The sequence below is a fragment of the Hippocampus guttulatus genome, chromosome 3, assembly GCF_054856545.1.
Source record: "Hippocampus guttulatus isolate MCC_2025c chromosome 3, RoL_Hgut_1.0, whole genome shotgun sequence".
Classification (NCBI taxonomy): domain Eukaryota; kingdom Metazoa; phylum Chordata; class Actinopteri; order Syngnathiformes; family Syngnathidae; genus Hippocampus; species Hippocampus guttulatus.
Genome location: NC_141263.1, coordinates 9,061,828 through 9,086,300, shown reverse-complemented (window position 1 = coordinate 9,086,300; position 24,473 = coordinate 9,061,828). Strand labels below are relative to the sequence as shown.

Genomic DNA, 24,473 nt, shown 5'->3' with positions numbered 1-24,473 from the left:
TGGATTGTCTTCTTTTGACATTACACAACTTTTTTTGCCAGTATGAGAGCCAGAAAGTCATGTCAAACAACAAACATAAAAAAGTGAACTTCATGAGTAAGACCAACAGCTGGGGAGGAAATTAAAGGAGAAAAAATGATTGAGATTATACACATGCACTTCTGTGAGCAATTTTAGAAAGCTAAAGTGGTGCTTTCAGCAACACGCTTCCTTGTAAAATATACACCACTAAAGGAGGAAGTAGCATTGGAAAAGTACACTCCTGACTTCCAACATTTTTGTGTCCATGGCAACTAATTTGAAGGCTGTGACAGAAAAAAGGTGCCTTGGTCACTTCACAGTGGAGACAAGACAATTGCATCGAATGGTAGCGTGTGAATGTTAATCACACGGACAACAATTTAAAAACTATCTCAACATTTGTCCTCAAACACGTTTCTGCATCACAGTATGAAAAGTTTTTATTCCCAATCATATGTGTAGCAATGTATGTATGTACTCATATACATTGTATGTATGTACAGAATGCCTGTGTGCATGTATTTGCAAGAGTTTTAAACGCGGTTGCCATCCCGTCTCAAAATTACCACTGAGTGTGCGTGTGTGCGTGTGCATGTGTGTGTGTGTGTGTGTGTGTGTGTGGGAGACGGGATAGATTGAAGCTAATTTCTCTTTTTCTAGCTTTCACTTGTTACAACAAACTCTGGTATAGAAGAAAGGTTTGAAAAGTAGGTAGGCAGTAGGCGGGATACACCCTGAACTGGCTGCCAGCCAATCGCAGGGCACACAGATGGACAACCATCCGCGCTCACACTCACATTTAGAGTGTTCAATCAGCCTGCCGTGCATGTTTTTGGAATGTGGGAGGAAACCGGAGTACCCGCACGGGGAGAACAAGCAAACTCCACACAGGAAGGCCGGAGCCGGAATCGAACCCTGCATCTCTGCAATCTGAGGAAGACGTGATAATCACCGTGTCATCCCCCAATACATAGCAATTTGTTTTATTTTTGTCATTTCCAAGATGGCGCCCGACTAGGCAGGCTTCGGCAAGTGCTCTTCAAGAGCCTTGCTTTTTTGTTCTTTTGTTGTTTTTGTCTTTTGTTGTGTCACATGTTGTTTGTTGTTTCATCGTGTGGACCTGATATGGACTGTTTTCAGCGTTTTTGGCATTCGTCAAAGGAGAAGTATCTGTGCTTGGTGGTTGCGCCTTCTCGGCAGCACGCCTGTGCCAGCACAGATTTTGATTGGGAGGAATGTCGGCGCCATTGACTGTCGGTGCTGGACAGGCCTGGGGCGCTTGTGTTTTTTGCGCCTGTAATGGGCAGCATTTTTCACAACCCCGTTTTGTTCAGTGGAGATGTCGGCGCTGTTGGACTGTTGGTGCGGCGGGATGGATGGCTGCTGAAGTTGAGGATGAGGAGAGAGGAGCGTTGGCGCAGAAGTGGATGGATAGGTGCTATAGGTATGTATGGAGTGATAGGAATGGAGAACCACTGAGGCAAATGCAAGAAAGGGGAGTGAATATGTATGACGTGAGGAAAATGCTGGGAGTAAAATCCGTTGAGTGGAAAATCGAGAGGCGAGTGTTGCAGAGAATCGGACATGTGATGCGTATGGGAAATGAAAGACTAAAAAAAGCTATGGTATTGGGATGGTGGGAGGAACTGGAAGGAAGAGGGAAGAAGATGGGGCGCAAAAGGAAGACGGTGTTATACTGGAAGAGAGTGATGAGGAATGCAGGAATGGACTGGACGGAGGTGGAAAGATTGATGAGTGACAGGGAAGGATGGAAGCGGAGAGTGAGCGAGCGAATGGATCACCTGTATAAATGGGAAAATCAGAAGGGTCACAGATATGAGGTGGGTAGGAACGAGGAGGGACTGGAAAGGAATGTTAGGAGAGTGAATGACGGGTTGGTATGTAGGTATGAGGGGTGCGGAAAAGTATGCAGGAGTAGAGCTGGTCTAACCATGCACGAAAAAAACGAAAAACGCATACACCGCAGGAACGAGGAACAGGTGGAGTTTGAGTGTGGGAAGTGTGGGAGGAGGTTTGGGTCGAAAGGGAATAAAATAAGTCACGAAAGGAGTTGCACGGGAGCAGCGTATGAGGAGAAGGGAGAAAGGAGAGTGCGGGGGGGGGGGGTGAAAGGTGGGTGACGAAAGCAAACTATGCCAGACACGTGAGAGGGTGTGAAAGAGTGGACAGAGAGAATGAGGTGGAGAAGGGAGGAGGGAGAAGGGAGGGAGCGGGCGTGGCGCGTGGAGGGGGGGCTGGGGGGGACGAAGGGCGAATGGGGAGGGGGGTCGCGGAGGGAGAAGGGTGGCTTGCGGGAGGTGTGGGAAGGAGATGTTGGCGGGGAACCTTGCAAGACACCAACGGGATTCGTGCCGGGTGTGGGACCCGGGAGGTGGGGCAAGTCCCTGACGGGGGCCGACTGCCCAGGATCGTGCGCAGAGCGCTGATGCGTATTTGGAACCGAGAGTCGCCGCTTGGAATTGAAATGGATTTCCATGGGACAGGAGAAGTGAACCAATCTCTTTTTTCGTCAATGGATGCTACAGCTTCTTGTTGACTTTGAAACTTAGCTTGTAGCCGACGTGTGCACATTTTGAGCATGACGTCTCTGATCCACTGGTTAAAGGACATGTTGATTTTCTCCTCTTTCATCTCAAACTGCTTCAAACAACAAAGCGTGTGACGGAAAAGTGGTTAGGACTGCACGACTGTCCGTGTTTTATGTTATGTGTTGTGTTTATTATTTTACTTTATGTTAACTGTTTTGTGAAGCGCTTTGTTACAGCTGCCGCTGTTTTGAAAGCGCGATATAAATCAGCATGTATTGTATTGTATTTTTTTAATTGGAGTCATCTTAAGTACCGGTAATGAAAATTTTAAAATTATAACTACATTTTTTATCAGGTACTCGAAACTGTATTGAAAAACATTTTCAAAGTAACTCTCCCAACCTAGAATATAACAGATGAGAGGTGAGAATGAACATGCTCAATCTTGCGCATTGAGGGGAGTTTCTAACCCTTGTGCATCTCGAAGACAATTCAGTGAACAATGACCAAATGTCACAAATACATAAAACATAAATGTACAAGAGATGTGTGGACATCTGAAAATTTGCAAACATATCAGAGGAAAGGGTATGTTCCAATTATATTAAAAAGGAATTAAAGGTTATGTAAAAATTAGGTAGCTCCTTCACCCCCCCTAGAGAACTAAAAATAACAAGCTGTGCAAAATCACTGTTGCTATTTTTACCACATACCGAGAAACCACTCGAAACAAATATTGAAATAGGACATATATAATAGAGGGCCTCATTAAGGAAAGTGTTTTGATGGCTAAGATGATATGAAAATAGATATGGATGTGAGGAGAGGAGTAAACATCAAGCAATGAAGGGGAAAAACACTGCTCTTTTTTTTTCTCCGTCAATCTTAAAGTGGGTGTTGAAGTGGGACTCAGCAGCCATGAAAGATTGTGGTTCCAGCCTGTGGTTTTCACTCTAGGCTGAGTTCTCATTGAGGAGACAAAATGGACCTATCAGAGTGCCGAGTTGGTGCTATACATTCTGAAAGGTCTGGTCCAACAATAAAACATAAAACAACAAATCCAAAATGTGTACCAAACACTGCTTCCAAACCAATCTCAATTTTTTAAGGTCGGTTCAACAAAGCCACTCATCATTTGCTTGTACTGCATATTGTTTAATAGGCATGTGTGTGGAAATTAATGTAATTTCAAAGAGATTACAAATGATAACAATACTTCATTCTGTTAACAACTATTGTTTGCCAGAACCTACAGTATCCCTTAAAGCGAACTCTTACCCTTTTCATTTCTATTCTCAGGCTAATTCTATAGCGGTAAAAGAAAAAAAAAGGGGGGGACCCAAATCCAAAACAACACATATTTTACCAATTCTCGGCTCCTTCCTACCTTGTCATGACTGCAGAAGGGAGGGGCATAAAGTGTATTTTCCAAAAATGAAGGTGCAGGCTTAACACAAATACGCCTGAAGGCGGCAGTACACTTCAGCCCTGTTTTAGCCATTTACAGTAGAGCCAGTGTTCATCTGCGGAGTGGTGCCACACCCGGAGAAGCCACAGAAGTGCACTTGGACAAACAAACCAACTTGCTGTGACTATTTAAAAAAATACTCCACACTTCCCTACTGAACTAAATGTTCCACCATGTCTTGTAAATACCACGCGCATGAGGCCTTATGGAATGTTATCCATTGAAAACACACATAAAGAAAGCATTGCTGCATGCAGCTTTAGTCTTGACCACAGTGTGCAGAGGTTGATTGTAAACAACGGGTTATTCTTGTAGCCCAATTTCTAAAACATTGAGATCTATCGCAACACCGCTCCCAATTTGAAAAACTAGAAGCACGAACACTGCTTTTTGTACGGAGTTTAGAATCTTTTAACACACAACTCACTGCTTTATACTCAATGTCTGAATGATAAACACACCCCATGCAAAACTATACACATTTATGGCTATTATTTACACTCTTCTGCCAATTGTTTGGCCACACTATGACAGGAGAAAATTGTTTTACATAATTACCGCTAGGTCTCTTTGCAATCAGCCTTCCCATCAGTGTGTACTTGACGCAAGGGTGCTTACTAATATGATGGCTTGTGTTTGTGCAAAATACCATTTGCATGAAGGTTTGAGTGTTAAGCAAAGACGTATATGTTTTTGCAAGAGAAGTGTGATGTTTTACCAATTTTGCGAAATGTTTTGTTATTTGTGTGAAGAATTTTGCAAAAATAGCCAATATGTGCCATAACCGTCAGAAAAAAAAAACTGTCACATTGCCAACTGTCATGAGCAATCACTTCATCACTTCAGGCACGCTCAAGCTGAAGATCTATGGAAGGACACAGGAAAAGGAAGCGGCCTCCTTTTTCTTAACTGTCTCCATGCACAACCTGGAAAGAGTCAAGTTGGGTTATCACGAACTTAGAGATTTTAAGAGTGGCCATTTGGTTATATAAAGAGCATGAGCTAAGTCGCTCTCACAAGAAATAAAGCGGTTTTCCGTCATTTGGTTCGAGCTGACAGCTAAATGTTCTGCCATGTGTCCAAAACATAATCAAATTATAATGAGTGTCAACCAGCACAACCCAGATACTGTAATGCCTTCCATGTATTATGCCTCACGAAAAAGCAAAAAAGATGATGAAAGATGATGATGAAAGTCGAAAAGGAAGTTCTCACCAACAGTAGCACCCAGAGCTCTGGACAGAAATAATGGGCCATGTGACACAGAACAGTCCATGTACCTTTGAATTTTCTCCAATGTAGTCATTCCTTATTGCAGACACAGGTCCATATAACACAAGAATGCACAAGTACACAAAAGAAATAACAAAACAAAAAATGAAACTGTACATATGAAAACGTGGACAAAATATTGTACCAATGCAATTTAACCTTAGAGGAGATCCTATAACAGCTCCACTCAATTAATCAAGGTTTCTCTGGCATCCACTGCCATTCTGTTGATATTATTTAATTATTAAGTACGAGATCTTCTCCTAATGGTAGCTCCCAAAATAACCAACAACTTGCTTTTTGTCTGCCTGTATGAAGTATGATGACTTCAATTATTCAGTATGTGTCAGTGCAGTGTGGATTATACACAAATCGGGTTGAGACTCGAGGCCCCACGCAGGGAACAAAACCTTTGTGACCATGTCTTAAGCCTGTATTGTATCATTGTCTGTTAAAATTGTCTATGAACCAAATGTTAATGTTCAATGTCTAAGACGACCAAATGTGGTCCATCACAAACTAATTAATGAAAAATGAACATTAACCACTGATGGCAATCAGTTCTGAATGTGCATGTTTCAGAGATGTTTTAAAGCAGGGTTGCCCATTACGTCTATCGTGATTGACCGGGAGCTCGTGGAATGTTCCCAAATTGATTGCGAGGAGTGTAGAGGAAAAAAACATTTGTGTGTCTCTGGGCATGTTAGTAATATATATTTTGTGTTGATGCACACTGCACCTTAATCATCCGATCAGTCTCACTTTCACAAAAATTATTTAAAAAAGAAAAGAAAAGAAAGCAGGTCATTTTTAACCTACGGTGGCGGGTGACTTGAGTCACTGGAAGTTGTTAGCGCTCAACAGTCTGCAATTGCCGCTTGTGATCAGAGCTGTTACGATATAGCTTTTATCATTATTATTCTCATTCAGAGTTTGTTTCATGTACAATTCACTGAGGGCACGGGCACAGAATGGGAATCTGGAGAGCCGAGAGAAGCATTTTAAAACGGTGCGCGTCAGCTACGATAGTAACAGTGCTTCGCGTGCCTCCACGTCAGAATGTTGCTCATCATGGCATGCGTGTGTAAGTGCGTGTGTGCGCGGTAACGGGTCGATCGCGGGAGGTTGGTTGATCGAAAAGTAGATCTTCGGTCAAAAAAGTTTGGGCACCCCTGTTTTAAAGTATACTGACACACAAGCACACAACGATCAAAAACATCAATCAGTCTTTAAAGGAGACATATTATGATTTACCACCACCCCCCCCCCCCCCTTTACATTTTAAAACAGTACCCTGGTGGCTCTAATATGCTCTGCTCAAAATATCTAGAATACCAAGAATCTAGAATTGTAGCATACTCAATGGACGCTACAGCTTCGTGTTTGCTTTCAAAACTTAGCTGTAGCAGACGTGTGCACATTTTCAGCATGACGTCTCTGATCCACTGGAGAAAGGACACTTTGATCCTCTCCTCTTTCATCTATAACTGCTTCAGACAACAAAGTGTATGCAGAAAATTGGTGAAGATTGCACGACTGTCTGTTTCCAATGTGTTGTGTTGTGTTATTTTTGTTATTTTGACTTCAAAATGGCGCCGCGAGAGTGGCTGCCTTTCCAGCAGCTCCTATATTTTGTTGTTCTACTTCTTGCTTTCATAGCTTTGCTGCAGTGAATTGGGAATTTCTCCATTGCGAGACTAATAAAGGTTTTCTTATCTTATCTTATCATCCATCACCTTTTAACAGCTCTTCTGGAATCAATTAGTTTTAGAGGCTTATGCAAATGAGCCACAGCTCACCCCACCGGCACGAGAACAGCTTTGCATCACCATGACAACCAGCGTCAGCGCTGTTTTAAGCCCCAAATGAGAATTTTACTTTTGAAGAAGTAAGCAAGTGCTTAGTACACTCGAGCCCACAAAAACAAAGTCAAAGCATTGATTACATTTCAACCTACCAAAAGTCACAATCTGAGCGACTGCTACTGATATAGCAGGTCTTTTTTTGGGTTCTTTTTTTGCCTAATGCTATGCCAAGAGGCAGTGCCCCACTAGTTTTTAGCTGATGTTGCAGTTTTTCTTTCTTTGCATACCTAAGTTACTTTGTATTCAATACAGAGTAGTAACAAAATTGTGTGGGTGTGTGGGTGTGTGTGCGTGTGCGTGTGGGTGTGGGTGCACGTCTGATATATGAATTTTCTATCAAACACAAATGATTGAGCACAACAAGTGAGATGGGCAGAAAATCAAGTGATTCAGTTGATCTGTTTATGAGCTTCATATGAATTATTAGAAATACATTTAAACCAAGAAATACATGAAAATCAAAACTGAATACCATATTTTGGGAACATATAAGACCGCAACAAGCCAACCAACACAAAAAATAGCTTTTAGAAGTCCTGGGCAAATAAAGTTCCTGTATGCTCCTCAAAAAAGAAAAAGCGAAGGGAAGGAATACACCCTGGAATGGTTGGTATTTCGAAATGTTGTTCTTATCCACAAGTTTATTTCTGGCTTACATCGTGGTCTCGGGAGACATAGTTTAGTCTATCAGAGCTCACAATGTCCATCATCATAACATGTTATCATAACATGTTAACAAAAGAAGATTTGAAAACGTGGCCACTAACTGAGCAGTGAAAGACCGTACTTGGTACTTACTTTTAAAATATATAACAACTGTGAACATCAAACTGTGAACTATTAAACTACTAAGATTCATGTTTTTGTACTATTTATGTAAAGCAAGAGCAACATTCGTGAAGAAATTTCAACCCAATATAAACAGTAAAATGGTACAGATACTAATCCTACAACTTCAGCCCACCAGCGCTTCCATTCATCAAAGTTAAAACTCTTAAACAAGCTCTCTCATACCAGAGCATCTACATAGTGAGACTTGACCAAAACATGAATTAAATGAACGGTGCAGTCTGAATTTTTAAAAATTGGTATTTACAATCAATATTATTCATTTTCAATAGTGACAAATAGGAAAATAACTTACCCTTAATAATGGCACACTCTGTGGATACGGGCTGCTCTCTCTCTTTCCTGCAGTGTGGCAAAACTTCCCAAGCTTTTTCCTCTCCAAAGAGTCTCTCTCTCCCTCCTACCACATGGAGGCACATGTGACAGACATTCGACCTGTAAAAGTAAATGCTGACATCTAGTGGCAGCTAAAAATAGGAGCACTTTGTGTCGACACTGTGGTACTATTAAAGTAGTTTATCAACTCAAATTCACCGAACGTGTGGAATATTACAGAGCCCCTAAAATGACGTGAAGGGGGGAAAAAACAACTTTGCGTTCCCTCGCAAAGTTCCCGAGATAACTCAAACTTTTTTTTTTTGCAAGGGAACGCTTTTTTTCTACGCGTTATGTACTCTCAGGTCATCTTCCGGGTGAATGAAAACAATGAACGTGGAGAGTTTCCATCTGTGGGCGAGTTTAAGTGACTTTGAAATTGGCTTTAAATACAAAGACATAATATCCGCTTTTGATGTTGAGTTTTCAAATACAGTAAGCCAAATCTGACATCTAAAGCAAGTGCTGAACAAAATAGTACTATTTCTTCGGTACTGGTTGACTTTATTCACAATCAATCGGAGCATTCCGGACAGCTACATGGTTACATATTGATGAACAGTAAATGCAGAGAACATGGGCTTCATTTCAGGGAAACAGGATGTTCATCTGGCGCCGAAAGAGTTGGATCCAAGAGGAGTGTTGTTAAGAGATGCAAGACGTTCTCAGCACAGCTACTGTTGCAATCACACACATAAAATGACACCATCATGTGTGTGGAGGGGATTTTCCATTGGAAAAGTATTCACACCAAGGAGTTTGTCTTCGTGCACTTTAAAAATAATTTACAAATAGCCACAGCCCATAGGGAGAGTTTCTCACGAGCAAAATATGACAATAACAGCAAGTTTCTTCACACTGAACTTTATTGGAAATATATTTGGGGCGTGTGGTAAAGTAAAAAGAGTAATAAGATCCTTGTTTGGAGGGCGTTTTCCAAGTGCTGATCCACATGGACAAATTTTGCATCATTGCAGTTCCTTTTAAATGTACTTAAAACGCACTGATGATCTCCGGCACCTAAATGCCACGTATACTGCGCGGCTCTTGTTGTGCTGAATTTAATTTTTCATATTTTTGTCTTGTATTGTATTGTCCTAAATAGTTTACTGGAGGAAAAAAAAAGAAAGAAACTTTAGTCATTGGAATGAATACAAATGCATCCATAGCTCATTTTCACACATTTGTTTCCTTTTCTTAAGCTATAGAAATCCAAGTGACGAGGGAGAACACATCATCATCATCACAGTTGTATGCTCAAGGGAGTAGGAAGAAGTAAGTAACTTATCTAGTCCTACCCCTTATTTTGTAGCAATTTGATTTGACCATTTTTCAAAACAAAGAAGAAAAGAAAAATCTACATATCATCAAATGCTTTTACCCTTATGTATACTATACTATTCTATTTATACACCTTTTGGTTTGTATATAGATAGTTATTCTTTCTCCTTTTGTATTTCAATTTTCTGATATTCATTATAATTGTCATTTCTTGAATACAATTGATAAGTTGATCAAATCCAAAACAAGAACAAACGGTTGTCTTACTATATTTTATAAGTATATCAAATTTATCTTTTTAATTCTGATTCATGTAGTTTTTTTGTACTAATCTTTCGAATTTGTTTTTGAACTCCTCCAACGATTTGCTCATTTTCAGGTCCGTTTCAAGCTTGTTCCACAGGTTGACACCTATTACTGATACACACCTTTGTTTGATGTTTGTTCTTGTTCTGGATTTTTTGTATTGATTTGTACCCCTTAGATGATAACAGCTCTCTCTAATTTCAAAAAGCTGCTGGATATTTTGGCAGAGGAGATTGTTATGTGCTTTATACATTAATTGGGTAATCTTGAAGTCAACCAAGTCGTAGAATTTCATTGTGTTTAATTTGATGAATATTGGATTTGTGGGATCTATATATTTAGACCTATTGATTATTCTGATTGCTTTTTTTTTTATAGTTTTAAAACAGGGAGTGTGTTTGTTTTACAAGCTTTTCCCCATATTTCTACACAGTAGGTCATATATGGGAGTAATAATGAGTAATATAATGTATACAAGGAACTCTTACTCAACACATCCTTCGTTTTGTGGAGTATCCCGATAGTTTTGGATATTTTTTTTATAATGTTATCTATGTGTGGCTTCCAGGATAGTTTTGTATCTATTACTAGTCCAAGAAACTTATTTTCATAGACTCGTTCTATTTCAATTGAATTTATCTTTATTTTAACTTGGTCTTTGATTGGTCTCGTGCCAAAGACAACTAACTTAGTTTTTGTTAAATTTAAAGATAGTTTATTTCTGTCGAACCAGTTTTTTAATTTTGTCAATTCATTTTCCACAATTTTCAGGAGTTGTTTCATATTTTTTCCAGAGCAGTAAAAGGTTGTGTCATCGGCGAATAGGACGGATTTGAGTTGATTTGACACCCTACAGATATCGTTTATATATAATATGAATAGTTTTGGTCCAATCACTGACCCCTGAGGCACTCCATGGATAATCTTCAGTAAATTGGATTTTTTGTTTTTGAACTGCACATACTGATATCTGTTTTCTAAATAACTTTCAATCCATTTATATGCTGTGCCTCTGATGCCATATCTCTCTAATTTATTCAATAATATAGTATGGTCTATAGTATCAAAAGCTTTTTTTAGATCAAGAAAAATCCCGACCGTGTATTCTTTATCATCTATATTAGTGGCTATTGCTTCCACAAACTCCATTGCTGCCATTAAGGTGGTCCGTTTTTCTCTGAAGCCATATTGATTTTCACTTAATAGCATGTGTTTACATATGAAGTTGTCAAGTCTGCGAGAAAATATTTTTCTAATATTTTTGAAAATTGTGATAACAGTGATATTGGTCTATAATTTGTAAAGAATTGTCTTTCTCCACTTTTAAAAATTGGAATGACTTTGGCTGTTTTCATTTTTGATGGAAAAATACCGTCTTTAAATGACAGGTTGCATATATATGTAAAGGGTCGCACTACAAATTCTATAATCTGTTTTACTATTGACATATCAATATTAAAACAGTCAGTTGACTTTTTACTTTGATATGTTTTTACAATATTTAATATTTCATTTTGATTCACAGCAGTAAGAAACATTGTGGAAGGATTTTTTTCTATGTATTTATCTATTTCAAAAGAATTTATTGGATCAGGAATTTGTTTTGCTAAGTTACTGCCGATATTAACAAAATATTCATTAAATTATTTTGCTATTTCTGCAGTTTCCTCAATAATGGTATTTTTGTCTTTAATAAAATACTCTGGATAATCTACTTTATTAGAGTTATTTCTAATTACATGATTTAAGATTTTCCAAATTTCTTGAGTGTTGCTTTTGTTTTGTTCTAATAATGCATGAAAATGGTCTCTCTTGCTCGTTCTTATAATGTTTACTAATTTGTTTTTATACGTCTTATATTTAGTTTCAGCTTCTTTAGTTCTGGATTTTAGAAACGATTTGTATAGATTGTTTTTCTTTTTACATGCATTTTCTATGCCTTTTGTTATCCATGGTTTACTTTGTTCATTTGACTTTCTGGTGACTTTAATTACTGGGAAATGTTTTTCGTAAAGGGAGGTTATGGTTGACTGAAATGCATCAAACGCAGTATTTGGGTCATCGTTTGTGTAGACCTCAGACCAATTTTGCTTGTCTAGGTCGAGCTTGAAAGCTGAGATGGAATGTTGGGTTCTGAGTCTTATTTCTGATGTGTGAGTAATTGGTATAGTTTTTCTATCGAAGTAATTGTATAGGACTGCAAAGACCAGTAGATGGTCACTTATATCAGTTATGAGAAGTCCACTTTCCTTTTTATGTTCAATCTTATTTATAAATATATTATCTATCAATGTGGCCGTATCAACTGTTATTGTGCTGGGTCTCAGAATGACTGGAAAAAGACCGTTGCTATACATTGTATTTATGAATTGTTGTTTTTTTGTGTCCATTTGGGTTTAATAAATTGATGTTAAAGTCGCCACATATTATTCGTGTTTTCTTGTCATTTGAACAACTCAGCATATCTGTCAGTTTTTTATTAAATGTGTCTAGACAAGATCCTGGTGTCCTATAAACGCAGCTTATAATAACATTTGATGCATTTTTAATGTGTATTTCAAGAGTTAGACATTCCATTAGATTCTCGGTTGTGTTTGTCAGGCTCTCAAGTTTGCTGCATTTCAGTGTTTTGTCTACATATATTGCAACTCCCCCTCCTTTTTTGTCTTCCCTATGAGTTGCATACATTTCATATCCATCAATTTTCATTTCACTTGTTTTTTCATCATCAAGCCAAGTTTCTGATATGGCAATTATTGTAAATTTATTAAATGTAGTCAAATATTCTTTGATTTTGGTGAAATTTTTATAAAGACTTCTACTATTTATATGTATCACTGAAAATGTATTTTTCAGTACTACATTTGTGTTGAATTGTTTATCAGTGTAATACTCTGAGTTTGTGATGCTGTGATTATGGTTGAAGAAATTATTGTCTGGGTCCAAGTTGTTCCCTGGGTCGAATGTCTTGTGTTCAGCGTAATCAAAGATTTTAAAGTCCATGTTTGTGTTGTTTGTTTCCTATCTCTATTTAGTCAGTTTTTTCTGGTGGTAATCAGCTCTCAGCATGTTGAAGTCGAGCCCGTTGTATTGGAGTACTGGTGCGGGGGTGGACGATGAGTTTGTCGTGCATCAAGTAGGCAATTTCCCCTCTTTCACGTGCCGCTTTTAGTTTTGGAAGCAATTCTTTTCCTTTTTGACGTACCATATCTGTGTAATCTTCATTAATGTAGATTTTGGTACCTTTTAAGTATTTTGCTCTCTGTAGTATCATTGTTTTGTCCTTATATTTTTCAAACTTCACCACGACTGGCCTTGGTCGAGGTCTTCCCGATTCGTGTCTCCCCATGCGGTGGGCTCTTTCCACCTCGATTGTCTCCTTTAATTGCAGTTGCTCCTTAAAGATTTTCTGCACTTTTTGCTCCGTTTCGGTCCACGTTTCTCCTTGCATTTCTTCAATTCCATCGATTATCAAGTTATTTCTTTTAGATTGTCCCTCTAAGTAGTCCATCTTGTCCGTTAAAACCAGCATACTGTCACATACTTTATAGATTTCAGTTTGCATGGTTTTGCAATGGTCAGCTGCATTCGTTTGTTGTTTTTTAATGTCATCGACCTCCTTTTGGGTAAAATTAAGACTTGTTTTCAGTTCTTGTACTTCCCTGGAGAAATTGTCGAGTCGTGTGTTTGTTGAGTCCAGAATCATCTTTACAAATCCTTTGAAGTGATCCTGTTGTTGCTGAATGAGTGCTGTGAACAGTTCTTTTTGTTGCGTGAGTAGTTCATTGACTTGCGTAAGGGTCATCAATTCTTCGTCCTGTTTAATATCTTGTCCCCGTTTGGGCGGCATTTTTCGGGTTTTGTTGCAAGCCGGCTGTCAGCTGGTTGATGGGGTGTGCTGTGGTCTTTCTGCCAACCCGGAAGTTGGTGACGTGGCAGTGGGCCTGTGGCCTCCCCTGACGGCACCGCCGCGATGTTCGAACTTTTCCGCCGCTGCTGCCGGATTAACCGTTCAGCCGGCTGGTCTCAAGTGGTGGTAGCTCCAGCTGCCGGCGCCGCCGCCACTGGAGTCCCGAAGAATCCTCTCGCCCAACCACGCCCGCTGGCTATCGCTTGCTCGCGCTGCCTCGGTGATCGAGCGTGCCGTGCATCCGCCACATTATATCACACATAATGTGGTGAAGGACAAGTTGTTTCTTCAAGTAATATGAAATTTGGTGTTTAAAATTCAATTTAGCTGCTTATTTGGGGGGTTTAGTGAAGATGGGTCATTTTGACCCGGAGGACACAGAGTGTGTACAGGAAATGAGGACAACAGGAGGATTAAAGGGAGTGAGGAGAATCGTTTCATCAGTTCCTCGGCTGCATTCCCTTTCACAACGGCGCACAACAGTGCAAATGCCCTCTTCTACCTGTGCTAGTGAAGCAAAATACAGGAACAAAGAAAACTCCACCCATCCGCACAGTTAGACTGCGCCTTGACCCTCTCTGTCCATTTTTAAACGTGTCTTAAAGCACATTTTTATTTGATGGCTTTTGACTAGGAATGAGACTTGGCATTGCCTTTTTTGTTTGTTTGTTTTAGGGTGTTTACTGTTTTTATTTTCTTCATTTATAGTTTTTATTGTCTTCTGTTTTTTAATCCATGGACAGCATTTAGTGTGTAGCGATGATTGATTTTTTTAAGGGCTCCAATACTGAAGTTGAGTTGAGTTTGGTTATACTGTACTAGATGTCATTTTTAAACTGGCTTGAAAAGTATGTGACAATACAGTACATAATACAGCCACCAAGTTAGGCTTCTGTTGCGAGCGAAAGTGTGGGAATCTCCGATAGCCAAACAAGCAAAAGGCATATGGGGGTTCGCACCGCAGAGATGGCTTTTATAGCACACGTAGTCGTTCCTGATGCTTATCTCGACTCAAAAAGCTTTTGCTGTTAATTGTCCTGAAACAGCCGCACGCCGCTTTGCACAGACACTCAGTCAGTCACAGGCCAATCCATTGTAACATTTTTGCCTTCTTTTTGAAACCTTTAAAATGTCATAACTTCTTTAATTCGTAACATTGACAATTATAAACACAGTTTTGTTCCTTGATATTCCAACTCTTTCTGGTGAAATTAGTCTTGCTTAAAAAAATTTTTGATTTGATATTTGTTGTCACGTCCCTCTGTGATTTATAGTCACAGACGTTCCCAAAAAGTGTTACGCTTCTCTTTCATAAACGTAAGAAATAAATTGTGTTAAAATGTACAACAAGCAAAATGTATGTAGTGTAAACCTCCTTTCTTAGAATCACTCCGTAGAATTTGAGTGGGTACACCATAATCCTACAGCAAAACGGCGCGCGCGTCCCCGGTGTCCGCTTCCTGGATGCGCTGCGCGCTCCGTAACTCTTGCATTCCGTTTTCGCTCACGTGTTGTGTGTGTATAAAAAGCTCGCAGTCGCTCCTCGCCATGCTCAGTGTGTCTCCAGACAAGCGGCGAAAAATGGAGTCGGCGCTCAACCAGCTGAAGAAGTACACCGTGGTGGTGGCCGACACGGGGGACTTTAACGGTAAAATACCCGCTTCCAACCAGCGGCTAATGCTAGCCGGTTAGCTTGCGTGCTAGATTAGGCGAGGATCGTTAATGTGAATGACCGCCGTGGCAATAATTAACCCGAGCCAGAAAGCTACACGCATGCTAGAATCGCTCGAGCAAGGCCCGTGTAGTTCCACCAGCCGACTCTAATATTGGTTGAATGTTTGTTTAAGATCCTCATTTTGTGACCGTTCAAGTTTAGAAATCCGATTAACCTGCTAAATCTGCCCCTCACTGATAAAGTGTACTAGCTGCGCACTTGGCTCAAGGGGCAGTTTAGATAGTTTTAGTGCGTCTTGGTAAGATGTATCTAACTTTTTGACATTATCCCATATTGAAATTTAGCGTATGAATAGGAAAAAGTGGCAACGATGTTTTACACGAAATATGTTTTGTTTTTATTTCCTGGTTTGCATTCCTTACCCGTGCACGGCTTACTTGCCTGTTCAGTTTCCAGCAGTGCCTTTTGATGAGGAAATAAGTGGAGTAATTCACTTAGCTTGTGATGCAAACGCAAAAAGGCTTGCACGGTCAGGATGACATGACAGTTTGCCTACAAGCCTGAATTTGAGAAACCAAACCAAACATGGTTTTATGTCAACTTCTCAATCACTTTGGAAATTCATAAATTAATTTTGATGTCCTAGATAATCTTGACTGAAGAAGGTTTAATATTCAGGTATCGTTGCAATTATGTCACTGCCAGACTACAGTGCACAAGAATTGTTTTAAATGAACTAGGTTGTTTCAAAATGCACAAATCATTTATTGATCTCATTCAAACCGCTAAACTAAACTGTCACAAGTAGTTGTACCGAAATAATGAGCTCAATGCAATTTGCTCATAAATGTTCTCATTCATAATGAAAGCGAGGCAAGTTGCATGTGAGTCAACAGGTAGGTTGTATGAGACTCAAGAGGTAGGTTAATTGTTCCTTCTGCCATTTAGTGGAAGAGCATTTATTTGTTCTGCAGCTCTGCTTGTCACTCTACCTCGCCGGCATAGATAGATGAACATTTGTTGTAAATACATTTTAATTTTCACTTTCAGACTAATCAAGTGATATTCAAGTATTGCCTTACTGCTAGTGGTGAAAAGAATATTGGGAATCACAATATCAAGTGAGTATATCTTATTTTGCAGGCCTGAACACAGACCTTGGAAACTTTGTCACAGAGGAATTTTAATTGTGAAAAATGGCAGCCGATAGCTAAGCAAAGTAGTCAGGAGTCAACCGGTTTCTTGTTCATTTTTATTTAAATTGTGATTTGTGCACAAAGTGTCATATACAATTTTTTGTAACAATTGTGGAAAGCACTAATTTTCAACGTGTTCACCTTTTTTTGTAATCATCTGAAATTTTACTTATAAAAGACAATGTAATAATGGAATTTAAAAAAAAATAATTACAGCAGGAGCTTGAACAATGGGCTCCAACCACTTTTCTTCTTAGTCACAGGGTTTCATTAATTACTAGTTACTTGTTTCACTTCTCTTTTATTATGACAAAATGCCCAGGACATGGCTAATTGTGTGGCAACCCCAGATACTTCCTTAACTCATATTTGTGGTGCAAGGCAGGTCTGTAGGAAATGTTGCAGTCCTCCAAGGATGCAACAGCTATTTTTTTAAGCGATTGAATGAAATATTTTCTCGCCCAAGACTTTTTAACTATTACACAGTTATCCAAAAGTAATATTAGTGCTCATATTTCTGATGAATAAAAGAACAACATCTTGACAAACAGATCCTACAAATTTCCATCAGATAAGCCAACGTTTATCCATGCATTTTATACAGAAACCAACGAAGTGGGATATTTCCCCAAGTGTGCATGTTTTTCACGGAACCACAGCATTCCGCAATTGGATGTATGATGACCATGAATTGGCTAATAATGTCTGACGTTGTGTATAAAAACCCATAAAAGGGGAGAGAATTGTGAACCATCACACCCGTCCTGTCATGCCAGTCATACACACTGGCAATGCCTCTGTGACAGCTACCGACAAATGTAGAGAGTCTGATCTTTGTAGCACAACTATTGGTATGTGATGTTGCACAACTCCAAATCAGAAAAGATTTTAACAGGCCGATATTTGGACTGTAAGTAATAATTTTATTGAAATCCATGATACACTCATGGGTTATAAACGCATTGGAACACTTGCCAAGAACAGGGATAGGTTTGTTCTCTGGAGAGTTGTCAAGCTCAGGCTGCCACAATGTAAAGCTGACACACAACACGATGGATGAAAAGGGTCGCCACTACTATGGCTATTGAGAAAGGCCTACCCAGCATTTAAAAATGTTGTTTTGTTCCATTCATTGTTGGAGACTATCACTGGCTATGTGTTTGATCTTTCGTTTGAACTCTGTATGGCTTGAGTAGCATATAAAGTGAACTTAAATCCAATCGTTTCATTCTTGGCGAATATATATTTGCTTCTTGTGATTTGTTTGCTTGACTGAAAAAGGTGGAGTGAGAAATTTAATTTACCCCTAGGGATTTAAACCACACAAATGAGTACATTTGTTCCTGTGAGTCACTGAAGCTTGAATTAAACATTTGAATACTGAACAACATGATATAATCAGATAAAGTAGTATACAGTTGTACTCGTATCAAAAACGTTCGTCTGCCTGCTTAGTCCGAATGAGTGGGTTTTAAAGAGCGCCGTGACAAATTTATACTCGGGATGGCGCCAACTCCTTTCAAGGAAACACTTTTGTGTCCATTGTCCAAGCTTGTTTAAACTGTGGTGTTTGATCATCATAAATGAGTACTGTACACCCAAATCATTTCTCAGAAAGCCTTGAGTTTCTTATCAGTCATTATTTTGTGTTTGACAACATTTTCCCGCTGCAGGCCATATGTCTAAATGTCCGCACATCCACATCACACACACATGGTCTGATGTGGATGGGGTCAGTCAACCATTAAAATTCTGAAATTCAAGTTCAGATAAATTGATGAAACGTGTACTTGGGTAGTTTACTCATTACTTAACTCATGAAATTGTTGGTAAACACATTAAGACCCAGTCATACTTATTGACACTCATAGCAATCCTTGTTGACATTGACAGATTAGGTCATTCACTTGTCAATGTAAATTTGCCCTGCAGGAACCAATCATTGCTTCGTCATTTGCAAAGAGCATCGTGATCTTCAATATACGTGTGCAGGATGATATTTTGAACCAAAATGTGGTGGCTAATATACAAATTTGTTTGTTTTTGTTCCCCGCACCCCCTCCATTTCCTATTGTGTTGCAGCCATTGATGAATACAAGCCTCAGGATGCCACCACCAACCCTTCTCTGATCCTAGCTGCTGCCAAAATGCCAGCCTATCAGAACCTGTTGGATCAGGCCATCAAATATGGCATTGCCAAGGGCGGGTAAGAGCTTGAGTTCAAATTTTTGCTCTGTGTAATCGGCATGTATATACTGCAGGTTGAGGATCGTAGTCATGAAGCAGTTTAAACCATAACTTCACATATAATGGCAAAAGTGACAGACTGATGGAAGCATCTTTCCTTGCTGGTTAGAACTGAGGAGGAGCAGATCGCCAACACCATGGACAAGCTGTTTGTGAGTTTTGGTCTCGAGATCCTCAAGAAGGTCCCGGGCAGGGTCTCAACTGAGGTGGATGCCAGGTACATGCACATATTGCCAAGCTGCTTATTAGGACTATGAATAATTTCTAAAATGTACTTAGATTTTATATGGAATGTGAATCCAGAAGGTGACACTTTACTTAACTGAGCTTATTCCTGCATATTCGTTAGCTTGCCTTTGTTACCTGCTTGCTTTTTCCTCTCTTCCTCTTAATAAACTACAGTAAGCATACAGTGGCTTGCACAGCATTCGACCTTATGACCTTTTGCCACGTTTCAGGCTTATATAATATAAAATAGTTGTAAAATTCTTTTTTTTTTTTTGGTGAAGCATCAACAGTGTCCGCAATTATCAAGTGGAACCAAATTCATGATATTTTAAACTTTTGTGAGGGCATGCAATATTATTCGACCCCTTTACTGTCAATGCGCCCAGCTCGCTGAGGATTTCTGAATGATCCAATGTCGACCGAAATCAGGGGTGGGAAAATACGATTACTCCATATACTGCCTGTTTTAGATACGATCTCTACTTCAACACACCTCATTCAAATAATCAGCCCATCAGCAATCTCTGTAAAAGCCTGAAATGATCATGATCAATTGAATCGGATGTGCTGGAGAAGGGGAGAAATCTAAAGGAGGCAGAAGATGGCTCTTGAGGAACCGGAGTCCTGACCTAAATGACTGATGATAGAGTCCACCTGTGTGTCATCAATCCCGCAATGCAACTGCCCTGTGATAGTTTCGGAGGTCTGCTTAAAGCGGAAATACACTAGCATCATGAAGACCATAGACCACACCAGGCAGGTCAGCAATACTGGTGTGGAGAACATAAAAACAGGATTAGGATATAAATAGATTTTACGAGCTTTAAATATCTCGCATAGTGCTATTCAAGCAATCATGTTGAAACGGAGAGAGCATGAGACCACTGATGACATACCAAGATCTGGCCATCTGTCCGTGGAACAACTATTAGTCGCACACTGCACAAATCCGCACACTGTCCTTTATGGTTGGTCGAGTGGTAAGAAGAAAGCCATTTCTCAAAGAAATCCTTAAAATCCCTTTTGCAGTTTGACATTAGCTACCTTGGAGACGCGTGAAATGTGGAGGGTACTCTGGTCGGATGAAACCAAAATGGACCGTTTTGGGCTAAGTGCAAAATATTATGTTTAACCTAAAAGTAACACAGTGGTCGCCTGGTTAGCATTTCCACCTCACAGTGCAGCTGTGCTGGCTTCGATTCCAGCTCCGGCCTTCCTCTATGAAGTTTGCATTCTCCCCGTGCCTGCGTGGGTTTTCTCCGGGTATTCCGGTTTCCTCCCACATTCCAAAAACATGCACATTAGCTTAATTGAACAGTTTAAATTGTCCCGCGGTGTGGTTGTTTGTCTCTGTGTGCCCTGTGATTGGCTGGCAACCAGTTCAGCGTGATTCGAAAATGGATGGATGGATAAAAGTAATATAACATTTCCAATGTCAAACATGATGGTGGCAGCATCATGGTCTGGGGCTGCTTTTCTTGCGCAGGGACAGGGAAGATGGTTCAAATTGGTGGGAAGATGGATGGAGCCAAATACAGGGGGGGCCATATCGGAGGAAAACCTATTGGAGTCTGCAAAAGACTTTGAGACTGGGATGGATCCAAAACATAAAGCAAAATCTACAATGGAATGTTTCAAACTTAAACATATCAATGTGTTACACTGGCCAAGTCAAAACACCTGCAGCTGTAATTTTCAGCTGCTCCGGGTTGTTTGACTAATTTTGCGCGCCCCACTTTTCAGTTTTCTATTTCTAAAAAAGAAAAGTGTGATACCTGATTGATTTGTGCTCCACTTGGTGCTTATTCTTCACATACAATTAAAATTTTATATCTTTGTTTGAAGCCTGAAATGTAGCAAAAGTTCTCGGGGTCTGAATACTTTGGCAAACTACTGTACTTTTGTCACAACTGTTTGTTTGAATGTGTAGTTGTGCTGGACATGATGCAGGTAAGGTATGTCTGAGTGACAGTACAGTATTCCGTTTTGAACACTGCGTACCTGTACCATCTTTTATGAACTCTAAAGTGTGGTTTTGTTTTGAAATTGAGCCGTCTCAATGGATGTAGATTTTTTTTTTCCTCAATTACGACTGGTAACTATTACAATAAATGCAGTTGTATTTCACAGACTGTCTTTTGACAAAGAAGAAATGGTGGCCAAGGCTTTGAGGCTCATTGCACTCTACGAAGAAGCAGGCATCAGCAAGGAGCGGGTGCTCATCAAGCTGTCATCCACATGGGAGGGAATCCAAGCTGGCAAGTGAGTGTGTGCGTGTGGTGTGACAACTGCTTTGTTTTTGTTGGACTCTCGGCAGGATAAGACAAAACTATTGAATTTCAACAAGACCTGATATACAGTGTTGTGATGCATTTTTGTTTTGTTTGGACTTCCACTAAAATGTCACGCAAATGTGCTGTTTTTCAGGGAGCTTGAAGACAAACATGGCGTTCACTGCAACATGACCCTGCTTTTCTCTTTTGCACAAGCAGTAGCTTGTGCAGAAGCAAATGTAACGCTCATCTCCCCTTTCGTTGGACGCATCTTCGACTGGTATAAGGAGAACACAGACCGCAAAACCTACGAGCCGCATGAAGACCCGGGTATTGATGTTTTCTTTCTCTCCCCCCATATTTTAATTTCATGACCCATTCAATCGAGTGTCTCTTTTTACCTCTCATTTCAAATCACAAAGTTTTCTATTAGCAGTTTTGCCTTTGACTCTCAATTGCCAGCTCTAATCTTTGTCTTCTCGTCATCAATTTTGCATTGTTTTACTATGTAACTTTTTGGTATCATTGACAATTTACTGAAAAATAGTTTTTCAGATTCTCAAATTACCACCTGACAGGTTAAACTTAACCGCGAGTGGCAAAGCATGCCGTCTTATTTTCAATAATGTCAGCCACCATCAGGGTTTTAAAATTTGGTTTTACCGCCACATCTTCAAAAACAAACAAAACATGAAGCAAACTGCGGAAAGAAGACAATTTCAGACACAAGCAGCACCACGTCAAACCTTTTTTGACACTTGCAGAGGCTTCCATAATACTTGAAGTCTCACTGGCATTGGGCAGAATCCTCATACACTGATACCTCGGTTTTCGACCATAATCCGTTCCAGAAGGTTGTTCGAAAGCTGATTTGTTTGAATTCTGAAACCATGTTTCCCATTATAATCCAAGTAAAAAAAATTTAATCCGTTCCAAATCTAGAAAACAACTTTTTTAAAGCATTTTTTTTTTTACTATTTTACACCATAAACTGTATACACATGTAATACGTAAAATACTGTACAAACATCAGAATCATCTTTATTGGCCAAGTATGTAGAACACACAAGGAATTTGTCTCCGGTATAACACGCTGCATTAGTAACATTTTGTATGTTTTATTTTTACCAATTTTAACATTGTAACATCAAAATTCAAGTAACCTCTCTTTCTCTCTCATTGTGACAATTGTAGGTTACATTATTTTACACCTTGAACTAATAAACCTAAAAGTAATGTTTGTAACTAGCGAAAACCAATTTGGTCGAGAACAGACATTTGAAAACCAATGTTTGACTGTACCTCCAAATTTGTCACCAAGTAAAAATGTCACATTTGTTCAACCTTTAGCATTGTATTGTCTTCAATTATTTTCAACAATTAAGGTTGGTCAATAATTTGTATAAATGACACCCACAGGTGTGGACTGACCAATAGTATTGATTTGTGAACTGAAAATTACCAAATTGTGACACAAGAGGTTTTGGCCTGATTTTTTTTCTTCTTTTCTTTTTCATGATTCATTTTTGACTCGTGTGACTTCAACTCCGGAGTGACTTTTTGTCTGGAAAAATGTTTTTTTTTTTTTTTTGGTTGTTTTTTTTTTGGGGGGTGGGTGTTGTTTTTGTTTGTTTTTAAAGGATTATATTCTTAAATGGTATGCACATGTAGAGAGAGTTGCTTTTGAAACTACAACTACTAATTGTAACTTGCAGCTGCTAGTCTGGTCTAGCTGCTTCTCTGAGGGAATTTTCTGATGGTTATATGGTAGCCAAGCAATGTCATTTGTGTTTTTTGTTCCCGCAACTTCCTCATTCCCCTGCTCTAATTTATTTTTGTTCCCCTCCCAACCAGGTGTTCAGAGTGTGACAAAGATATACAACTACTACAAGAAATTTGGTTACAGCACTGTGGTGATGGGTGCTTCTTTCCGAAACACCGGAGAAGTTAAAGCCCTGGCCGGATGCGACCTGCTCACCATCTCTCCGGGGCTGCTTGCAGAACTCAGCCAGGACCACAGCACTGTCACACAGACGCTTACTATGGAAACTGGTACTGCTGTGTCAAGTGTTTGTTTCAGTGCAACACTCAAATTCAGGATTTCCGCATTGACTTAATTTTTGTTTCGACAGCGAAGAATTGCAGTCTACAAAAGGTCCACCTAGATGAGAAGGACTTCCGCTGGCAACACAATGAGGACCGCATGGCAGTTGAAAAACTGTCCGATGGCATCCGCAAGTTCGCTGCAGATGCCATCAAGCTGGAAACCATGCTCAAAGTAAGACTTAATTTTAATGTTTTGGGTCTTGTGCAGTTCCCTCACAAGTGTGAATTTGTCATTTCAGGAGAAAATGCTTCATGTTAAGAATGGTCAGTAGGGAACATGAGGCATATCCCCCGCAAATTTGTAAGAGTCAGGACTCTGCCTTGTTTGCTAGCTTTCACTTGAGAGGCATTTGAAAGCGCCAGAAGACCTTCTCACTCCCTCTGACCAAACTCGAGAAAGCTCCTCTATGGAAGGCCATCTCCTCTTTGGATTGAGCCAAGTTTTATGTGACCAAACATTAATTAAATGATACTGTTCCTGATGCATTTTCAGATATTTAATGTGAGAGGAATAAATCATTCCAGAGTTGCATTATTAGACTACTAGAGAGGATGACAAGCGCATTTAACCAGATAAATCCATTTGCTTTGACTGTCAGCCTCGCAGGAATGAAGAAATTCCATACTGCTCATCCCCCAATGTTGTTTTTCAAATAATAAATCAGAATTCATAGCAGTTTTGTTGTTGGTGTTCTGTTGTGTTTCAATTAAGTACTTTACACATGGATAAAATTGTTGGTACCTATCCTTTCAAGAAAAACTCACAAAGGTCACTAAAATAATAACCAATTGATGAACGTAATAAATATTTAATAAAAATCTCGCAATGCTTTATTTGCATGACCCTACTGA

At 39.6% G+C, this 24,473-nt stretch overlaps 2 protein-coding genes and 1 pseudogene across 2 annotated transcripts in view; 1 reads left to right on the top strand and 2 right to left on the bottom strand.

The window, feature by feature from the left end:
• Positions 1-8,457, bottom strand: part of tspan4a (tetraspanin 4a) — a 119,114-nt gene extending 110,657 nt beyond the window's left edge. Inside the window, exon 1 of the mRNA XM_086106553.1 lies at positions 8,320-8,457. Coding sequence (XP_085962679.1) covers positions 8,320-8,443 — 124 coding nt within the window. The 5' untranslated portion in view covers positions 8,444-8,457. The remainder of the gene's footprint in view (positions 1-8,319) is intronic.
• Positions 8,458-11,519: 3,062 nt separating this feature from the next.
• Positions 11,520-14,271, bottom strand: LOC147207379 (uncharacterized; annotated as a pseudogene).
• A 1,158-nt stretch (positions 14,272-15,429) lies between these two features.
• taldo1 (transaldolase 1) lies at positions 15,430-24,297 on the top strand. The gene is made up of 8 exons (XM_086106577.1): positions 15,430-15,544; positions 18,850-18,973; positions 19,124-19,231; positions 21,373-21,504; positions 21,670-21,845; positions 23,370-23,567; positions 23,648-23,793; positions 23,861-24,297. Exons 1-8 carry the CDS (start codon positions 15,445-15,447, stop codon positions 23,891-23,893), a joined length of 1,017 nt encoding a protein of 338 aa, XP_085962703.1. The 5' UTR covers positions 15,430-15,444; the 3' UTR covers positions 23,894-24,297.
• Positions 24,298-24,473: the final 176 nt, after the last annotated feature.